The following is a 20,664-nucleotide window of genomic DNA, read 5'->3' as shown; positions in this document are numbered from 1 at the left end:
GTAAGAATGACGCTCTTTACCTGCAACCCAGAAAGTTCCACAAAGGAAATGATTGGTACACATCTAACCTAATTGGCATCCACACTCTACAGAATATAGTGAAAGACATGTGTTCCAGGGCAGGATTTTCTGGCAATTTTTCAAACCATTCACTCAGAGCTACTGCAGCAACGCGATTTTATAATGCCGGGATTGACGACCAACTGATAAGGGAAAACACCGGCCATCGTTCAAACGCCGTGAGAGTATATAAACGGACATCTGAGGATCAATTAAAAAATAAACGAAGGAAATGCTCAGATGATAGTGCTGCTGATGTTGGTAAGGAATCAAGTGATGGTGCTTCCGGGACATTAAAAGAACATACTGAATAATATTTCGAAATTTTGTCAAAATTCGGCAAGAATTGTACCTTTTAGTGGTTAAGAGCTAAAATTTGAAAGGGTTTTCATGAACGATGTCAATGACTCCTATAAAACATTTGGTTTTTTTTTCGATAGGGTTCATCAATGGGCAATAATAAACAATTTCATCAAGTTTCTTCAAAATTCGTCAAAAATTGTGCCTTCTAGAGGGTTTACAAGCTAGAAATTGAACAAATTTCCAAGAACAAGGGCAATAACTCATACTAAGTATTTTTCAATTCTTCTGATTTTCAATGGGGTTCATCCATAGGTGATTACTAACACTTACGGCAAGTTTTGTCAAAATCCGTCAAGAATTGTGTCTTATAGAGTGTTTACGAGCAATTGTGGACCGACGGGACATGGGTTACGGCAATATACGCCCCCACATCATGTGGGCGTATAAAAATGGCTTGATTTAAACAGAATTAAAAGTGGCTACTACATCACAACTAATATGACAAAATACTTTATAAAGACTCCTTTTGACCGAATCCATTATTCAAGATGATAATTCAGATATGCGAAGGTCATCCTGGCTTCAAGCCAAACCTATAATCTAGAATACTACATAAGGGTCGGGTTGTGATCTAGGGATGAGCATAGTGTATCTGCTTTGTTTCAATTATTGATCAATTGGTCAAGATTTCAAAAGTAGCTAACTTGATATGGTTATAACATTTATTGATAATTTGAAAAATATGTATAAAAAACTCAAATTTGACCTCCTGGGGTACTTCAGGGCCCCAGAGATCCAAATTTTGCACCTAACCAAAATGATCCCAAAATTAGTTGAAATGGCCCCTTAAAATTGGTCAAAATGGCCCACGGAAAAGGTCAAAATGGCATCAAAATAACATTTGATTTCAGTCTACAGTTTTTCCTCTGTATACACTGGTCAACATTTTTAATATATACACAAACTCATTCCAACAAATTTGAACCAAAAATACTTTGGCAATTTTTTTTGCGGCATTTTACCAACAATTCCCCAACAAAGTATTGGAATCAGGAATGTTGGGAACATGTTGAAAAACAATTTGACATGTTGGATAACATGATGGAAAACAATTTGACATGTTGGATAACATGATGGAAAACAATTTGACATGTTGGGGAACATGATGACATGAACGTGTTAATGTTGTTATGCAAGTTGAAGGACATGTTGAAAGTGTGGACACACCATTAGTCTCCTGATTTGTAAATCACCAGGTCTCGATATCCTCTTTCTCTGAATTTACCCGGTCGTTGAAAAAGAATGAAATATAAAACACAAAAACTAAAAAAAAAAAAACCCCAAAAAAAAACCAACAAACAGAATGCCGTTAATAGGAATTAAATTTTACAATAAAATAATATTTCAATTTTCTTTAAAACTACATTAAAAGATAGTAAAATTTCGTGGTTAAGAAGGGGCGGAAGGAGCAATGTTGACTGGACGAAAAAGCTCTGGTCTTTAGATTTTTACATTTATTTTCATTCATTGTGCCGAATAGCTATAAAATCATACTCATAACAGCTGGTTTGTAAAAAAAAACAAGTAGAAATGGTTTAGACTAAACAAGCAAATATATACACATAACATTACAATAAAAATAAATGAGGTAGTTTTGAGACCGGCTGGGCTGAGGGTTAGTCCGGAAATACTTTTTGTATTATGTTATTTATATTATGTCGAAAAGACCACATGAAACACTAGCACAATGAATGAAAATAAATGTAAAAATCTAAAGACCAGAGCTTTTAACTTTTTGTTTTATGTTTTTTTAATTACGTCGAAAAGACAACATGAAACACTAGCACAATGGAAATATAAATGAAAAAATCTAAAGACCAGAGATTTTAACTTTTTGTTTTATATTTGATTATGCCTAAAAGACAACATGAAACGCAGCACAATGAAAATAAATAAAGAAATCTAAAGACCAGAGATTTTAACTTTTTGTTTAATGTTTTTTTATATTATGTCTGCCTCTCTATTTAGTGTGTGCTATTGAGCAGTGCTTTCTCTTTTAGACACCCAGTGCCATTCTTTATTATGAAATGCTTCCTCAACTATGACTTCTACACTTGGACAATCTAAAATAAAAAAAATTGTATGCCACTTGGTTTATTCACAATAAGTTAAAATTTAATAATTTGATTATATCTGTCAATCTTATTGACGTTGGAGCTTCTAAATACACAAAAAAAAAAACAATATTGTGCTGAAGGCTGACCAATAATGTACATTGATGAAGCATTGTTGGTTTCTCCGAAACAGTTATTAAATGTTGGCAGTAAAACAGTCAAAATGAATGTTCCAATATCGCAAGGATAACAACTCATTGCTGTTCACACAGGCTTGGAAGACGGTTTTGCGCCTAATTCCCCTTTGCTGTTCAAATCAAACTCAACTTGCGACTGCCATGACGAAATAAATCAGTATGGCCTGGAATATTTTTGAAATGCTCTACGAATGGGCATCAAACTGTTCGGATGAATAAACAATGTGCCATGTTTAGAATTCAATTGAGGGGTAATTTAAACCAATAAATACATTACTTTTATACCCTTAAAGATACCTTGCCAGGCACGGTAACATACGCCCATAACCAGCTGTCAGAAATGATAACAAAATCTTTAGTGGCTTAATAATGAATATTCAAATAATCTTAAAGTCATCTATAAGTCAAGGCAAAACCCTGAAACAGTTTATCAAATTATCAAACATGGACAATGTCTCATCGACGTACACACAAGGGCATTAGCTCTGAAACGGTTCATCCGATTATTACCAAATTCTAACTTGATCGAGATCTCATTAATTATACATACATACCTAATATTCATCTAGTTTGGATAAAAACTGTAGTCTCTATTGTGCCTTCAAGCCAAATTTGACGCGTTTTTACTAAATCAAGGGCAATAACTCCAAATCCGGAAGTCCAATTATCACCAATTTCGAACTTGACCGAGATCTCATAAATATATACATGCATACCAAGTTTCATCAAGATCAGATAAAAACTGTAGTCTCTATCGCACCGACAAGGCAAATTTGACGCGTTTATACTAAATCAACGGCAATAACACCCCACACCCACACCATGTGGGCGTATAAAAATATAATCGACCGGTTTTGTTTATAAAATCATAACAAACGGTGTTTGTATAATTCCGGTCAGAAAAAACCTAAAAATAGAGACAAATTCCGCCAAATTCTAACTAACTGAGACTCTGGGTTTCCTTTTGTCTCTTATGCATGGTATATTTCTATAAATAGACAAGAGGAATATCGGCTATCGTGTCAACAAGTCGTAACAATGCGAGTAATTCTACAGATAGTTTTCGTTGTCATAGCCTTAGCTGGTATACATTTTGCTGAAGCGTCAAGTTCCAGCAATAGACAAAAACGTAAGTTTTTATTTAGCCAATGCTGATTAGATGTAAATATGGGTAGGTTCTAAGTAAAAAATCCAAATTAGTGCCCGTATTGTAGAGCAAAGGAATTATGCAGGGTCCGAATTAAATCATCAACATGAGCAGCGCATCTGATGATTGGCGATATAAAGAAAGGAGCTTCCAGCATCTGAAAATATGTTTCTTTTTCACCTGTGATAAGCTGAGGTACAGGCACTCCCAAATGTGAATAAAAAGTGCATCAACATTTTTTATTATTTTATTTTCATTTCAGGGTGTCGACGTCTGCCTTTTCTAGCTAATGGAAATGTGCTACAAAATGGACGGACAAATATAAGGTATGAATGTAACCTTGGGTACAAGTTGAAGGTTTCTGGTGTCTGTCGACGTCGGTCGTGGCTTCCAAATGTCATTTGTGAAGGTGAGAAGAGTTTACATCATATTAAAAGATTAAATTAACTTAAGATGACCAAAAAATTGAAAGTTTTAAACTTGGCTGGAATGAGTCTTTCTTCATCAGTGGATTTGCCTAGTGTCATACAACAGAATCCGTCTATAATCCAATAAATCCATAAACCTAAGTAATAACTCGTTGAATACAGTAATTTTGAATCATGCTTAGAAGTGTGTTTCAATAATCATTTAGTTTAATGGATTATCATATTATATAGAGATTCTATTCTTTTCTCACGTCACCGGGTAAGTCCAACTGATGCATATACACTAATTGTTGACCAAGTTGGAGACTTCTAATTGAATGACCATTCTAGAGGTAGTATTCTAATTACTTAATAACTTTAAATATGATCACAACCACGGTATCTATTCGTTGATGGACAAAAATATGAACATAATGGTTAAACAATAGACGTGAAAGATTCGAAATTTGCCGGAAGAAGATGCGAACTTTAAATTATCATAACATGATAAAAAGCATGTATCACAATTGGTAATGAACATGTACCACTATTTCCACTGTTGCGAGTACGTATTGCTGATACGAATTTTAATTAACATGATTTAATTGTTTATTTAACAGAAATACAATGTAAAGCCGATCCGGTTATACCAAATGGTTCTCTCGACTCTAGTATAACTTCAAGAAAATTTGATGCAAAATATACTTTTACATGTAATGCTGGATTTAAAGGAATGGGAAAAGTAAAATGTAATAAGCTTGGAATTTGGGAAGTTAATGGTAATTGTGAAAGTAAGTTTACGTTATTTTTTGGTTTTTTTTGCAATTAAAATAATATTTCGCGGTTATCAGACTCTCGTGTCCATGAGAAGAAAACAGTACAGGCGCGAAACACAATACTATTACAGTTACCGATAAGAACGTCTGTATTGTTGTTAAGCATTGCCCATTTCAACCAAGGCAATTACCAATCTTTCAGTAAGCAACTACCTTTCTTTGAATGCAACAGTTACCATTCTTCCAGTAAGCGGTAACCCATTTCATTAGTTATTTATATGATTTAATAATATGCATGTATACCATTTTGGAGCTTAGTATAAGTTGTTTCTGTTAGTGTTGCCACAAGTACGTATTGCTGATACAAATTTTAATCAAAATGATGTATTTTTCTACTTGGCAGAAATACTGGATCTGTGTAAAGACGACCCAGTTATACAGAATGGTACTCTCGACACTAATATAACTTCAAGAGAATTGGGTGCAGAATACACATTTACTTGTAATGCAGGATTTAAAGGAATGGGAAATGTTAAATGTAATAGTTTGGGAATCTTTGAAGTTAATGGTAATTGTGAAGGTAAGAGTACTTTGATATTGATGTTTTGCAATTAAACATTTACCAATGAAAATAATATTTTGATTAACTCTGGTGTGCATGAGAAGAGAAAGAAAATTTCAGTGGTATCACACTACTTGAAAGTCTATATTGTTGAAAAATATAGTCCATCCTTTCAGCGAGCAATTACCATTCTTTTAGTGAAACAAGTACCTCTTGCAATCACCCTTTGTTCAATGAACAATTGCCTTTTTAATTGGTCAATTGTTGGTCTTAATCAGCACATACACCACTGATAAATAATACCTACAGTATGTGTCATTGTTATCTGTCCTACCACTGTACGAAGCCTCTTTTTTATATTTCCATTCTTTTTTACAGATTGTTTTTTAGTATCCAAAATATTATTGGTAACAGAAGAAAAAGCGGCCACTCTCAGTGGCGTCACCGAAGACGAATGCACTGACCAGCAATATATTGATAGAAATTTTACCGATTGTGGGACGGCTTTTGTTTTAAATGATTGTACAGTTTTTCTGTTACCATTGATCGATATATATTTAGCTGACACTTTAGCTGAATGTAAACAATTATGCATTGCTGCTGCTAGCTGTCTTCTTTTCTCTTATGCTCCAGAAAGTGTGCTATGTTTACTATTTGACTCGCTTTCCGATGAATCCTTTACCTTTCAAGATTTCCCTAATGCATCTACCCAGGAGAGAGACTGTCAAGTTTAATAATATTTCAATATTGTCAATATCAATAAATCTATGAATCAGTATTTAAAATCGGTGAAAGGCAAAGAAAAGAGGGAAACAAGCAGTGACAAAGCAACCTTAGCCGCCGCATCTGCCATGTCATTCCCCCGTATATCCATGTTACTGGGGAGCCAACAAAGAACAATGTCCTTTTTCGGCCTAGAGAGCTTGTATATATCCCCGATTATTGGGTGTACAAGCTGGATGTTATTAATAGCTTGTAATGAAAAAAAAAAGAATCAGAAAATATAATACATTTTTTTAATGATGTAGAGGACTGAAAGAACACAAGTGCCTGTAAAATGGCAATGAGTTCTGCTGTGAAAATGGAGGCTGCTGATGGTAAAGCTACAGATAGAACTTCGGATGGTGTAACTGTAGCGGCTGCTACCTTATCACCATCCTTAGATCCATCTGTATAGAAAGGTGAGTAATCCCCATATTTAGACCTTAGTTCTAGAAATTTAGATTGAAACACTATAGAGCTTGTCTGAGTTTTCTTATTGCTCGATAGGCTGAAGTCTATCTGAAATAGAGCAATCGACCACGGTGGAGCTGTGGTCATTACGAAGTCCGCAATAATGTCGTGGCTGATACCAGCCGAGGCTTTGCCTCGTACAAATGCTCAAAGAAAGGTCTAAATACGGGGCGGTAAGCAGGATGGTGGTGGTAGAGATACTATTTTAATGGCGTACTGTAATGAAAGTCTGTCCCGTCTGTCGTTCAATGAGGGCTCATTAGCCTCGACGTACAGACTTTCAACTGGAGTTGTACGAAATGCACCTAAACGGATTCTAAGTCCTTGGTGATGTATGGTATCAAGCTCTTTGATGTAGGATTGACGAGCCGACACCCATAATCGAGCTTGGAACGAACCAAAGCTCGATATAATCGGAGGAGGACCTTGAGGTCAGCTCCCCAGTCAGTATTGGATAAGACTCTCAGTATGTTGAGGGCTTTCAGACATTTGTTCTTGAGGATTTTAATATGGGGACGAAAAGAAAGCTTGCTGTCAATGGTGAGACCTAAAAAATTAAATTCCTGTACAACAGGAATGGCTGCACCGTCCAAGCGTAGCACTGGGTCAAGGTGTAATCCTCTACGTTTACAGAAATGCATGCAGACGGTCTTGGATTTCGAAAACCTAAATCCATTGTCAGCTAAATCGTCTGCATGTTTGTAGAGCCATTAAACATCTGAAAGTCATCAACATACAGAGAGCCATCAACCCCCCGTCTAAGGCACGACGTGATGGAATTAATTTTAATAGAGAACAGGGTAACGGATAATATGGTACCCTGTGGAACTCAATTATCCTGAGGAAAAGGATCTGAAAAAATGGAGCCAAGTCGTACCTTAAACGTTCTATCATGTAGGAAATTGGAGATAAATAATGGCAATCTTAAGTCAAAGAGATCACGAAGAATGCCATATCTCCAAGTGGTGTCATAAGCCTTCTCCAAATAAAAAAATATGGCTACAAGGTGTTTATTTTGGATGAAGGCATCCCTGGCGAACGATTCAAATCTAACGAGAGGATCAAGGGTGCTCTTTTGGGACCGAAATCCACATTGAAGGTCAGTTAGTAGATTGTTTGACTCAAGGTGCCAAACAAGCCTTCGATTGATCATTCGTTCCATGGTTTTACAAATGCAGCTGGTTAATGCAATAGTAAGGTAATTAGTAGGATTCGTAGGATCTTTACCAGGTTTAGGAATGGGCACAAAGGTAGCAATCCTCCAAGATGGAGGAAATACACCGTCATCCCAAATCTGGTTGAATATACATAAACGTTTTTTTAATGTTGGGTAAGGAAGATGTTTTAGTATCTGATAATGGATATCATCAGGCCCAGTAGCTGTATCATGAGCCTAATTCCAAGATATTAAATTTATCATTATAATATTCCTCGTTTTTTCATGCAAGATTAAGTCTTTTCCTCTCTTTCCGGAGTTTCACTCTTCGAAAAGCATCTGAGGAAAAGTTAGAGGAAGAATTATAAGAAAAATTATGACCTAAGGAATTAGCAATATCTGGGAGAGTGGTGAGAGTTGAACCATCTACCTCTAGATGGTTCACAGATATTGTATCCGCTTTACCCTTGAGCCTACGAATCCTATCCCAGACTGATTTGGAAGACGTACGACTGTTGACCCTTGAAACGTACTCCTGCCGTGACGACCTCCTCGCTTGGCGGATAGTCCGCCTGGCTTTCGCCCGTGCAATGCGGAAAGAGGCCATGTTGTCAGTGGTAGGAGATCGTTCAATCAGTGGCAGAGCATGGTTACGTTCTTTCAGTGCTGTCTTGCAGTCTTCGTTAAACCATGGTTTATTGAATCGTTTTTGAGTTACCGAGATTTTAGTTTACGTATCGCCTGACCCGATATATCTTGTAAGATGGTGGTAAATAATTCCATCGGGTCTTCTGCCTCATCTAGATCATCTTGAGGAAAAGAAGAAATGCAAAAGCCTCAAAGAGAGGCCAATTAGCTTTGGAGAGTTTCCATCTTTGTGGCCTGTCTACTGGTGAAGGACCATTATTCCGTAGACTTACAGGATAGTGATCACTGTGGCAGAGATCGTCGTCGACCCTCCAAGAAAAATCTTGGAACAAAGATGGAGAGCTAATTGTAAAATCTAGATGAGAAAAAGTTTTGTTTTTTGAGCAGAAATGCGTAGGCGATTCGTCATTAATGATGCAAAGATCATTGTCATAAATGAAGTCAGCTATTAATTTTCCTCTACTATTATCATCGGAGCTACCCCAGAAAGAATGGTGACCATTTGAATCGCCTAACAAAATGTAAGGAGAAGGAAGCTTGGCAACAAGGTTATCCAATTCTCTCGGGTTCAATGATAAGCTAGGTGGTAAGTAGATGGAACATATGGTAATAGGCACGTGGAGCGTAACCCGCACGGCTATTACCTGCAGAGTAGAATTGAGTGTGGGCAACGTTTCTATTGACAATAATAGAAACACCACCCGATACCTTATCATCACTAGTGCCATAATGGTGGTAGGAAACAAAATGTTTAAATGGCTCTAAACGCAAATCAGTCGGCTTGAGGAAAGTCTCTTGGAGACAAATAGCCAATGAATTGTATTGTTGCATTAATAGCTGAACTTCATTAAGATTATGACTTAAACCTCGACAATTCCATTGTATTATATTATTTTTTTTGATGCATTGTCAGGGAGGTTTACGGTAAGGGGGGTTGAGAACTTCCGCATCAACCTCGGAAGCCTCCATATCTATACTATCACATATGGCAGACTTCAAAAGATCTTGGACAGTCTTTGGAAAAGGCAACATGCTTTCCATTGCAATTGCAACAACAAGGAGCTTCGGTGCAATCCTTGTTGTCATGCTCAGACTGACCACAACGCGCAGACCGAATCGAACTCTTACAAGTTCGAGTTCCATGCCCGAAGCGTTGACAGTTGTAACATCTGAGAGGATTTGGTGTATATGGTGAAACTTTAATGTTCAGATAGCCTACTTTTATTTCGGATGGTAAATTAGGTCGGTTAAATATCAGAATGAATGTGTTCAGAGAGGAATGAGGTGAAACTTTGATAGGGATATTAGCCAGTGTGGATGATTTTAATAACAGCTCAGAATGAATTTTGCGTGAGCATTCAACCAACGAAAACCCATTTCGTAATTTTTTTTATCGATTTTGGTTCACTGGCAAGTCCAGTCAAACCTTTTGAAATTGCAAATTGGGACAATGATGATAAAGACCTCTCAGGGTCACTACTGTCAATGACAAGAAACCGAGGCCATGATTCGTCTGAATTAGACGAATCAGTAAATTCGGCCTCAGTTAACCGGCGCTTAAGTTTTTGTTGGTTTGTGTAGCCATGAAGAAATATTGAAGGATTCATCTCCCGAAACCCCCGACCAACACGGACCACGAAATCCGCGCGGGCTTTACGCGGGACTCCAGCGCCGGCGCCCTAGGGGTAATCGGGAGATATACTTAGACAAAAAAAAAAGAATAAAAGTTCTGGGTGGAGCAAATAAATTCCGAACTTTTATTTTTATTTTTTTACCCAATTGACCCAAGCCGCTGCTTCTGAGTCAGTGAAATGATTTGGAAGAAAAAAGATACTAACTATTACAAGAAAAAATTGAATCTGTTCTGACCACTGACTCATAGGCTCAACACGACTAGCCGATTGACCAGTGTGGGCCACACTGGCCACCCGTCTAGGAATCCCCTGGCCCAAAGTGATGTATTGGAAAGTATGTTATCCCCTGGCCCAAAGTGATGTATTGGAAAGTATGTTACCCTCAACCACCAGGTGTCCATTCAAAACCGACACGGGTCGCACCTCAAGGCAAATGAGGAGCCCCAATTCAGTCGCCTCTTACGACACGCAATGGGGGGCGGTGGACCTTTTCTTAACCCCGTGCCACTGGGGCGTCCTCTACCAAAGATTTAATCCCAAATTTGTTGCGGAGTACAAATATACATATTGGTTGCCAAGGGTTTTGAAAGATAAAATACTGCAAAAGGTTTTTTTTAAAAAAAGGCTATCTGGTAGAACAGTTGATAGCGCTCCTGATGACGAACAAGACAAATCATTCTACCATGCAGAAAGTCAGAAAATGATACGATCGATACGGCAGACAATGACGGACGAGGATAGTGATAGAGACAGAACACAAGAATTCACCAATACTTCCCAGAGAGGACGATAATGAGACAAGCTTTAGAAATGTTAGCCCTATCGAACCTTTAGAGCTTTATTCTATTTATGGTTCTGCATTTTGATTTTTATACTACTTGTTTTAATAGGTCCTGTAACCATCGCGAGTTTTCTAGACATTTGTAAAAAATTTATAGAAACATCAACATGTGAAGCGGAAGTTGAAGCCAGACATAAAATATGAAATTATATATCACTGGAAAGAGCACGATGAGCACATGCAGAATCCACAAAATTAACCCTCAAAATTAATTTTGTCACGAGCTAGAGCAGTCCAAATTTTCGAATTTGGCTGTTTTTGGACAGCTGTAGAACCGGAAGTAGACGTCAGAGGTCAAATATGAAAGCATCAACTGATAGCCAAGGTCAATGACCTTTGACCCAGTAAAGGTCAGGGTCATCAAAGGTCAATGTCTAAAATTAAAAATATTGAATTTCTAAAAAACCTGTTCCTTTTTTAAATTATGAAGCTGAAACAACTGAACTTCTAAAGCGGTCCATACACGCTCAATATGATTGACAGAAAACCCGACAGAATGACATTCTGTCAATCATATTGAGTGTGTGTGAGCGATATTGAAGCATTACGTCAGATTCTGACAGACTCCAAAAAATTTCAAAGCTCGTTGATATTTTCTGACGACATAATCTGTCGCGTCATCATATTGTGAGGTGTGTGGGCATTATCACGTCAGATTTCATTTCAAGGACAAAATTCAAAGGTGGCACATCTCTAAAAAATGCCTTCTACAAGCAAAGAAGAAGATCGAAAGTTTGTTCTTGAATGCATATAGGTGTACAAAGGCCTGCCGGCTCCTTGGCGGGTAAAATCTGATGATTACAGCAATAAAACGAAGAAGGAGGAAGCTTATGCAACATTATTAGGAAAATACCAGGAAAAATTTCCTGATGTCACAAAAGATGAACTCCGAAAAAAGTTTAATGCATTAAGAACAAATTTTCGAAAGGAACTGAAAAAGGTGCTAGATTCAACTAAGTCAGGAGTTGGAACGGATGACATCTATCAACCAAAACTTTGGTATTTTGATGCCATGAGCTTTCTGAGAGATCAAGAAACACCAAGCACTTCGATGAACACAATTCTTCCATCAGTACAAGATGAAAGCAGTCAGGATGAAGTTAGTTTCATTTTTTATCAATTTAAGAATTTACATCAATACTTATTGGATTTGGGCCCATGATTTATGATGTAGGCCTAGTAGCCCAGGTTTATGAACCAAAATTGACTTTATTCAGGCATGCATTTTTATTAGCAAGGGACATAACTCATCGATAATGTAAACATGCTATGTAAATATTTATAACTCAAATATCAACATTTCAATATATCAGTAAACGAAATATTATCAACATTTTATGTTTTTGTTCATAGCCCACATGCTTAATTCCAATATCAAAGTCAATGGATTAGCCAATCAAAATAGCAAAAAAAAGTTCACAATTTATTTACATACATTTAATAGGCTATACATGAAATTTGTTATTTGTTATTTGATTATTATGACCCCTACAATGTGTGGTATTTGTGCAGTTCATACAATATTGGCTATAAAATGTCCACATCTCATTTAACATGCTGTAGCTGCCAAGGGACAGATCCCCTTGTACAGAAATAGTTCTTAAATCCGTCTCGTACTGATTTAGCCTAGGAAGACATATTCCTGGTCTGAGTAGCTTGCAAACCTTGAAGTTCGATCTGTAGTTCCCTGCGTGTACCTCCCCTTCCTCACCTTCCCAATCTACACAGCCAGGAACAAAATATTTTCTTGACTTTCTGCGTAAGAAATTGTGTAAATAGCAACATGCTAAAGTCACTATTTGTACCTTCTCAGGTTTCAGAGGAATGTCTTTTTGAAACACGCCAAATCTTGAGGCCAAAATACCAAACGCATTTTCCACAATTCGACGTGCACGACTTAGTCGATAGTTAAAGATCCTTTTATTAACATTATCCTCGCCTGATAATTCTCCACCGTATGGTTTTAAAAAATTTTCAGTTAATGAAAATGCGTCATCACCAACAAAAACGTAGGGAAGGCTTATAATATCATCTCCTCGAAGCTTATCCGGTTTTGGTAAACATAGTCCATTTTCATATAGCATCTCTCCGAATTTAGTTTGATTAATGACACCACCATCTGAAACACGTCCATTGAGGCCAACATCCACCATTAGAAACTCGTAATTTGAATCAACAAAAGCCATTAAAACTATACTAAAATATCCTTTGCAATTGTAATAAAACGACCCTGATCCCGGAGGAGGCTTTTTAATCCTAATATGTTTGCCGTCAACGGCTCCGACGCAATGAGGGAAATTCCATCTGTCTTTGAAAGCATCTGCCGTAAACTTCCATTCCTGTTCGTTGTCCGGCAACTGAAATAAAATAATTAATTGTCGCTATGAAAGCATGATAACAATGAAAGTTTGAATTTGCGGTTATCTGTTTATTCCTAATATTTGATCATTTTCTTTTACAGATATTGAATATTGAGGATCAAGAGAGCGACTCCACACCATGCAAGAGCACTATACCAGTAGTCGCGAAAGAGGTCTGTCGAATTCCAGTCCATGCGGAATCAACACCATCCACTCAACCAAAACGACGTAAATCGACAATTGCCAACAGCCATGATGAACTCATAACTATGGCTTGTGACGACAGTATTAACGAAAACTTGAGTTTGGCAAAGTCTTGGGCTGTTGACCTTCAACGAATGGACAGAGAACAATGTCTTCTTGCTAAGAAAGCAATTAATGAAATTTTATTTGAAGGGCAAATGGGCACGTTACATCGCCAGTCTGTTCAGATTAATGCACCGATGTTCATGCGATCAAGCACACCCTACAGCACGACTTCCTCATCTGCAAGTCAAGGATCATGGTCGCATATTGATCCGAGGGGGGCTCATCTTGACTCAGGCACGTGTAGCAGTGTTGAAGAAAATTGCAGGAATTGGTCTTCAGAAAATCCCCTGAGTCAATATTTTTCAGCTTTCAATCCTTGAAGTTAAATGTCATTGATGGGCCTACTATTTTTCTGAGCTTTTGATTTATATAGGCCTTATTTTTATTGGAATATTTCGTTGTTGTAAAATGTATTTTATTGAGATTAAACATGTTTCCTCACCTTTATATATTCTCGAAGAACACAGATAATTGCCTGACAGGTTTCAAAAACAATGCCACCAATGGCCTGTGGTGAAACAGCTGTGAGAAACTTCAAATCTTCAAACAAATCCCCTGTCGCTAGGTATCTCAAAGCAATAGATAGACGCTGGTGTGGAGGTATAGAAGGTCGCATAACAGTATTTTTCTTTTCTATTATTGGTGCAACTAGTGTTAGGAGTTCATCGAATGAGTCGCTGTCCATTCGCATGAAGTTTCTGAAGTCCATCGGCTCATTTAAGCGAATTCCCTCCAACAATGCTCCATGCCCGAACTTCTCTCTCTCTAGAAGCCATCGTTTACACCATTTACTTCTTCGCTTCCTTTTGGGAACGGGATCTTCGCTTATAAGAGCTATTGCCAATGCAATTTTAGGATCCATGTTGCCTAGCTGATGATCTAGAGACAAATGACTGCCTTTCTGTCAATACTTTTTTTTTACGTATGTGGCCACTCTGATTTCCGTCAATATTCTGATGTCAAAAAATGTCATCAGAATATTGGGCGTGTATGGGACCCTTAAGACAAAGTGGGTCTAAGAATGACGTAATTGTATGCAAAGTTCCAATTTGAACACATGTATTCTTTGCAAGTTATGCCTCTGGCCAAAAATGTCAATAATGAGTAATTTAACCCGGATGTGCCACGCCCACCTTATTTTTTTGACTCAAGTTAATTGAAATTTTAAATGTTATGTTGAGTTCAAAATTGCAAGCTTCTACATCCAAGCCAAAAGGATGAGGTAATTGTGTGCAAAGTCCCTTTTTGAACAAATGTATTCTATGCGAGATATGCCCCTGCTCCTAAATGTAAACAGTTAGTATTTCAACCCGGATGTGCCACGCCCACCTCAACTTTTTTGTCATAAGTGAATTCATATTTAACATGTCAAGGTTCTGCATCAATATACACCAAGCTCAAAGAGGCATAAATATTGTAAGAAAACACTCATATTTAAAAATCACGAATTTCAAGTTTTTTTTTAATAAATACGATTGTTATATATCACTGGAAAGAGCATGAGAAGCATTAGGTTAATTAGGTCGCGTGTTAGAGCAGTCCAAAGTTGCGAATTTTGCTTTTTTCGGACAGCCATACGACCGGAAGTAGATTTCAAACTAAGAAAAACATTCAACTGGAAATTGCAAAAAAGCAAAAGGGAAATTCAAAAATCGGCTTCCTATTTTATGTTGGCAATCGATTGCAGTTTACATACACATCAAAATTATACACGCCCACTTCTCCATAGAAGCCCCATTTTTCGTTTTACAAAAGTGTGTCATATCAAAATGGCGGCCAAAATATCGCTTCCGGTCCGAATTTTTTTTTCTTCGTTTTTTTGTAATAAAGTTGTCTACCGATCAATATTTGTGCCGTTAATCTATATAAATTACACCGGAAGTTATTCAACCGGGAGTAGATCTGAAATTCAGTCGCTTTCCTGTTTAAAAGCGGAAATGACGTACAATATTTGACTGTACTATATTATTTACATTAGTGAAGTCTCTTTGCGTTTAAAATTTCAGATCAATCGAAAAACAAAAAAGTTACAAAAAAATTGAAAAATTTGATCGAAAAAAGTGAGCTACAAATTTCGCAATTTTTCAAGTGCTATCAGGTCAGAAATTACAGATTGATTGTAAAAATGAAAACCCGAAGAAAATCGATGCAAAAATGCGCCTTCTAGAGCTGATTTTCGACTTATTGCACATGTGGACCTCCTGTGGCACTTCCATTTTTGCAAAAATGTTCCAAAATACACTGTTGCAGCCTTTGTTTAAAAGGTGTGGAAAAATCGAAAAAAAAAAAAAAAAAAAAAAAAAAAAGAATTGACATTTCGATAACAAACTGGGATTTTGCTGAAAGCAAAGTCCCACAATAAAACAATCTCTAAATTAAAAACTTACTTTAAACGTCTTACGAAGAGATTTAAATTTCGGGGAAGGGAGGGTTTGATTCTCCCAAATGTACAGGCCTAGGGTGGAGCAGACACTTTATTTAGAAATTGGGATTAAGGGTTTTGATATTAAGGGTTTTTAGTTTACTATGAACAATATCATTTAAGTTCTTATTTTTTGAATATGCATATCAACAAATTTCCGCGAACAGAGTCGCATTATTGTAGGAAGGACTCTAAGAAGGAGTTCCTGAACCCAAACCTGACTGTTACTAAAATGTACAAGATGTTCAAAGAAGAGGACTACCACGCGCCCTGTGATTATACCACCTATTTGAGGGTTTTCAATTCACAAAACTTGGCATTCCATCAACCTAAAAAAGATTTGTGTAGTTTGTGCGATACTTACAGCAGAGGGGCACCAGAGACAAAAGCACAACTCGAGGCTACGTACAGATACACATTGCCGAAAAGACGGAAGTGCGGAAGATAAAATCAGACCTTAAAGCCGACGTTGACCCCTCTAAAGTTCTGGCTACTTTCGACCTGGAGCAGGTTTTGTACCTTACTAAAACAAACCGCTGTGAAGTCTTTTATCGCCGTCAACTAGCAAATTACAACTTCACCATATACAACATCAAGAGTAAAGTATGCCATTCCTATATGTGGCATAAAGGACTTGCAAGAAGAGGATCGGATGAAATCTCCTCTTGCCTGTATGATTTCCTTCGAAATGTGGACAAAGGTAATGCTTCTGAAATAAATTTGTTTTGCGAATCTTGTGCTGGCCAAAATCGAAACACGATCGTTCCTGCGATGATGTTGCAATTCATGAAGGAGGTGTGCTCTGTCAAGAGCTTGATCTTAAACTTTTTTGAGAGAACTCATGTGTAGAGAGGGCAGTCAGCCACCTTCATGAAATCATAATGCCATCAGAACTGACAGCGATAGTAAGGTGTTGCAGGAGCAACCCTACCATAGTGAAGGACTTTTTTACTGACGAGGTACGAGACTGGAAAAGTATGTCACAGAAGATCGGATGGTGGATTGGACCAAGGCTAGGTCTCTGAAAATTACTCGAGACATGCCAATTCAGATTGGATTTAAATTATCTCACCAAGATGACCAATACTCTTACCTTTGACTGGATCAACAAAGGTCACCTAAAAACATTTATTATCCAGGCCCTGATCATGTTACCCGTGCAAAAGTGTCGATCGCCAAATACCAAAACCTTTTAGCCCTGATGGATAATGATCTACCAGTAATTAGGCATCCAGACCATCAGTCATTTTACAAAAATTTGCCACATTAACATATCAGATCGATACGACACGTAGCCTTTAACAAGGTTTATATTACAATGTTTGGATGTAGTCAGCTTTTCATTGCTAAATTTATCAACGTTATTTATTATTTTAATGAATTAATTTCAGAATTGTGTTATGCGTCATATGAATTGTTTTATTTATTGTTATTCTATGAAAGTTACTTACTTACTGGGTGATAAATCAGAATTCACAAATTTTGATATAGTTTTTAATAACATTAACACCATTTATTTCAAGCTTGTGATGGGGGGTGAGACGAAATTGGCAGCGCGCGTTGGTTATTCAGAGGCAACGCCGATTACTTTGGTCAAAAGGGCAAAAGCACACAGGTGGGCGTATCTTGGCGTAAAGTACAAATAACGTCATAAGTTTAGGCTTACAAAATGGCGTATCTGCCATCCTTTGTTTCCAAAGCCCGTGGCAGTGAAAATATTAATGTTTTTTGAGAAAAGATTAACTAAAGTATATGGGGTCATTCTCCCATTAACGTGCAGTTTTACTGATTTTTTGTCCCGGTCGATACATTTCAATAAAATATACTTTTTCTCTATTTTTCATTATTGTTATCATATTGTCAATTCTTTTTGCAACTTTTTGTTTTTGCATCGATTGATCTGAAATTTAAAATGCAAAGAGACATCACTAAAGTAAATGATATGATACAGTCAGACTTTTGACGCCACTTCCGGTTTTAAAGTTGGAATCAATTAAAAGTACAATCTACTTCCGGTCGAATAGCTTCCGGTGTATATTAAATTGGCCAACGGAATTTATGCAGGTCGTAAGTAAATGCTAATACAAAAAAACGAAGAAAATAAAATTCAGACCGGAAGTGAAACTTTGGCCGCCATCTTGATTTTCTTACTTTTCTTAAAATCGAAATAAGTCCTTAGGAATAAACTAAAACTTCCGGTTGAATTTTTCAAAGTTTGAAAGCTTATTTCTTGTGACCTTGACCTCTCATGACGTTGACCTTTGATAGGACAAAGGTCAATGTCCTTGGCTGTCAGATGATGCTTTGACATTTGACCTCCGACGCCTACTTCCGGTTTTATAGCTGTCCAAAAACAGCCAAATTCGCAACTTTGGGCTGCTCTTACACGTGACCTAATTAACTTAGAGGGTTAATTCTTTCGGTTTCCTAATGTACTTCTCATGCCCTTTACATAGATATATAACAATCGTTCTTTTAAAGCAAAATTGAAATTCGTGATTTTTTCAAATTTGAGGTTTTTTTTTACAATATATGCGTCTTTTTGAGCTTGGTGTATGTATATCTTATGATCTATTAGATGTAAAACCTTGATATTTGGAATACAACTAGACACTTTGAATATGAATTCACCTATGACAAAAAAACTTATGTGGGCGTGGCACATCCGGGTTGAATTACTAATTGTTTACATTTTGGGGCTGGGGCATAACTCGCATAGGATGCGTTTGTTCAAAAAGAGACTTTGCACACAATTACCTTATCCTTTTGGCCAGTTTGTGTTAACATCTCAGTTGTTTCAGCTTTATAGTTTCAAAAAAGGAACGGGTTTTAACATTTGCATATTTTCATTTTTCGATTTTGACCTTTGTTGACCTATATCTTTTGACCTCTATTATGTAGGAACTTGACATTTGAAATATAACGTAACATTTTGAATATTAATAAACCTATTCAAAAAAAATTGAGGTGGGCGTGGCACTTCTGGGTTAAATTTCCATTATTGACATTTTTGTATACATTTATTCAAAATGGAACTTTGCTCACAATTACCTCAAATTTTGAGCCACTTTGTCTTAGAATTTCAATTGTTTTTGCTTCATAGTTCAAAAAAAGGAACAGGTTTTGGAAATTCAAAATTTTCAATTTTTGACCTTGACCTTTGTTGACCTTGACCTTTGTGGGATCAAACGTCATTGGCATTGGCTATCTATTTATACTTTTATATTTGCTGTCCTATGTCAACTTCCGGTTTTATAGTTGTTAGCAATTTGAAATTTTAATGGCGTATATCTCTTGATCTTGACCTTTTTAGACCTTCTCCTTTACAGGATCAAAGGTCATTGACCTTGGCTATCTGCTGATACTTTCATTTGTGAGGTCTGACGTCCACTTCCGGTATTAGAATCTTCTAAAAAATGAAAATTTATCAACTTTACATTGTTCTTGCGCTTGATCTAATTATCGTCGAAGGTTGATTTTTTCAGGGTCTTTTGCATTTTGCAACATTTGCAAAGTCCCACTCTGTGCCACGAGTGGCTCTACTGTATCATTTAAATCGATCTTAACATGATTCAAGACAATTATTTAATACTCATTTCTTCAACACATAATTTCTTGAAGATTCTTTAAAGAATGTCTCCCCCCTGAAAAATAGCCTATTTTAAATGTCCCGATCGGCATTTTTTATTTTCAAGCTCACTTCACTTAGACTTCAGACAGCTTAAAATTCATAAAAACTGTTTTTCTATGTGAACAAACATTTGTAGAATTGATTAATAGAAATGGTTTCTTATGATATGGTATTTGTTTTTAAATAAAAAACATTTTATGGGTGTCCCTAAATAATTTATCAACACCGTAACGGGATCTTATTTTGTTGCGGAGTGAAATTACAACTGCCACTTTACAATGTAGCTTTTTGCACACGCTACTATTCCTGGTGATCGTCGACGTCGAATTGATCTTTCAACAATAATATTAGCTGAATAAACAGTAAGTAATAATATTTATCAAAAATAAGGCTAGTATTTTAATTCCCCTTCAACACCGTTACGCAGATTTCACAATGTCTAATGATTAAACCTTTGTATAAAAATGATTTTTCGAAATAAAAAATCGATTCTCGGTGGTCACCATTGAAAGTAGTCCTGCGGATGAATACATTAACGAGCTAATGAAAGATGTTAAATTTCTCAACACCGTAACGCTCAACTCCGTCACACACCGTCACGAATATTATCGTTACGGTGTTGAAATTTTGTTATGGTGTTGAGTTTTTTATACATTACATAAGTTTTTAGACATACACATACCCTCAAATATCCAAAAGCATCGAAAATAAAGAGATCAATTTATGCCAGTCCTATTCGATTTCATTAAATTATGGACTAATAGGTAGTAATGATTGTGACTAAGGCCTGCAAATTCTCAACTGTTTTGAAGATAAACTAACTTCTGTTCTTCTTGTAGTTGTAGTAACAAATTCGTATTGCCT

General features: G+C 36.7%; 3 protein-coding genes across 3 annotated transcripts; 2 read left to right on the top strand and 1 right to left on the bottom strand.

Annotated features, from left to right (window-relative positions):
- Positions 1 to 3,712: 3,712 nt before the first annotated feature.
- LOTGIDRAFT_173712 (hypothetical protein) lies at positions 3,713 to 6,300 on the top strand (the record flags this gene model as incomplete). The annotated part of the gene is made up of 5 exons (XM_009051483.1): positions 3,713 to 3,803; positions 4,084 to 4,230; positions 4,849 to 5,019; positions 5,408 to 5,584; positions 5,945 to 6,300. 5 exons carry the CDS (start codon positions 3,713 to 3,715, stop codon positions 6,298 to 6,300), a joined length of 942 nt encoding a protein of 313 aa, XP_009049731.1.
- Positions 6,301 to 11,832: 5,532 nt separating this feature from the next.
- LOTGIDRAFT_95913 (hypothetical protein) lies at positions 11,833 to 12,117 on the top strand (the record flags this gene model as incomplete). Its single annotated transcript, XM_009051472.1, has 1 exon — positions 11,833 to 12,117. A coding segment is annotated over one exon (285 nt), but the record flags the coding sequence as incomplete, so codon positions are not given.
- A 2,054-nt stretch (positions 12,118 to 14,171) lies between these two features.
- LOTGIDRAFT_141900 (hypothetical protein) lies at positions 14,172 to 14,456 on the bottom strand (the record flags this gene model as incomplete). Its single annotated transcript, XM_009051482.1, has 1 exon — positions 14,172 to 14,456. The coding sequence occupies one exon, from the start codon at positions 14,454 to 14,456 to the stop codon at positions 14,172 to 14,174; it is 285 nt and encodes a 94-aa protein (XP_009049730.1).
- Positions 14,457 to 20,664: the final 6,208 nt, after the last annotated feature.

The sequence above is a fragment of the Lottia gigantea genome (genome assembly GCF_000327385.1).
Source record: "Lottia gigantea unplaced genomic scaffold LOTGIsca_169, whole genome shotgun sequence".
NCBI classification, from domain to species: Eukaryota; Metazoa; Mollusca; class Gastropoda; family Lottiidae; genus Lottia; species Lottia gigantea.
This window is presented reverse-complemented; position numbering and strand designations above follow the sequence as displayed.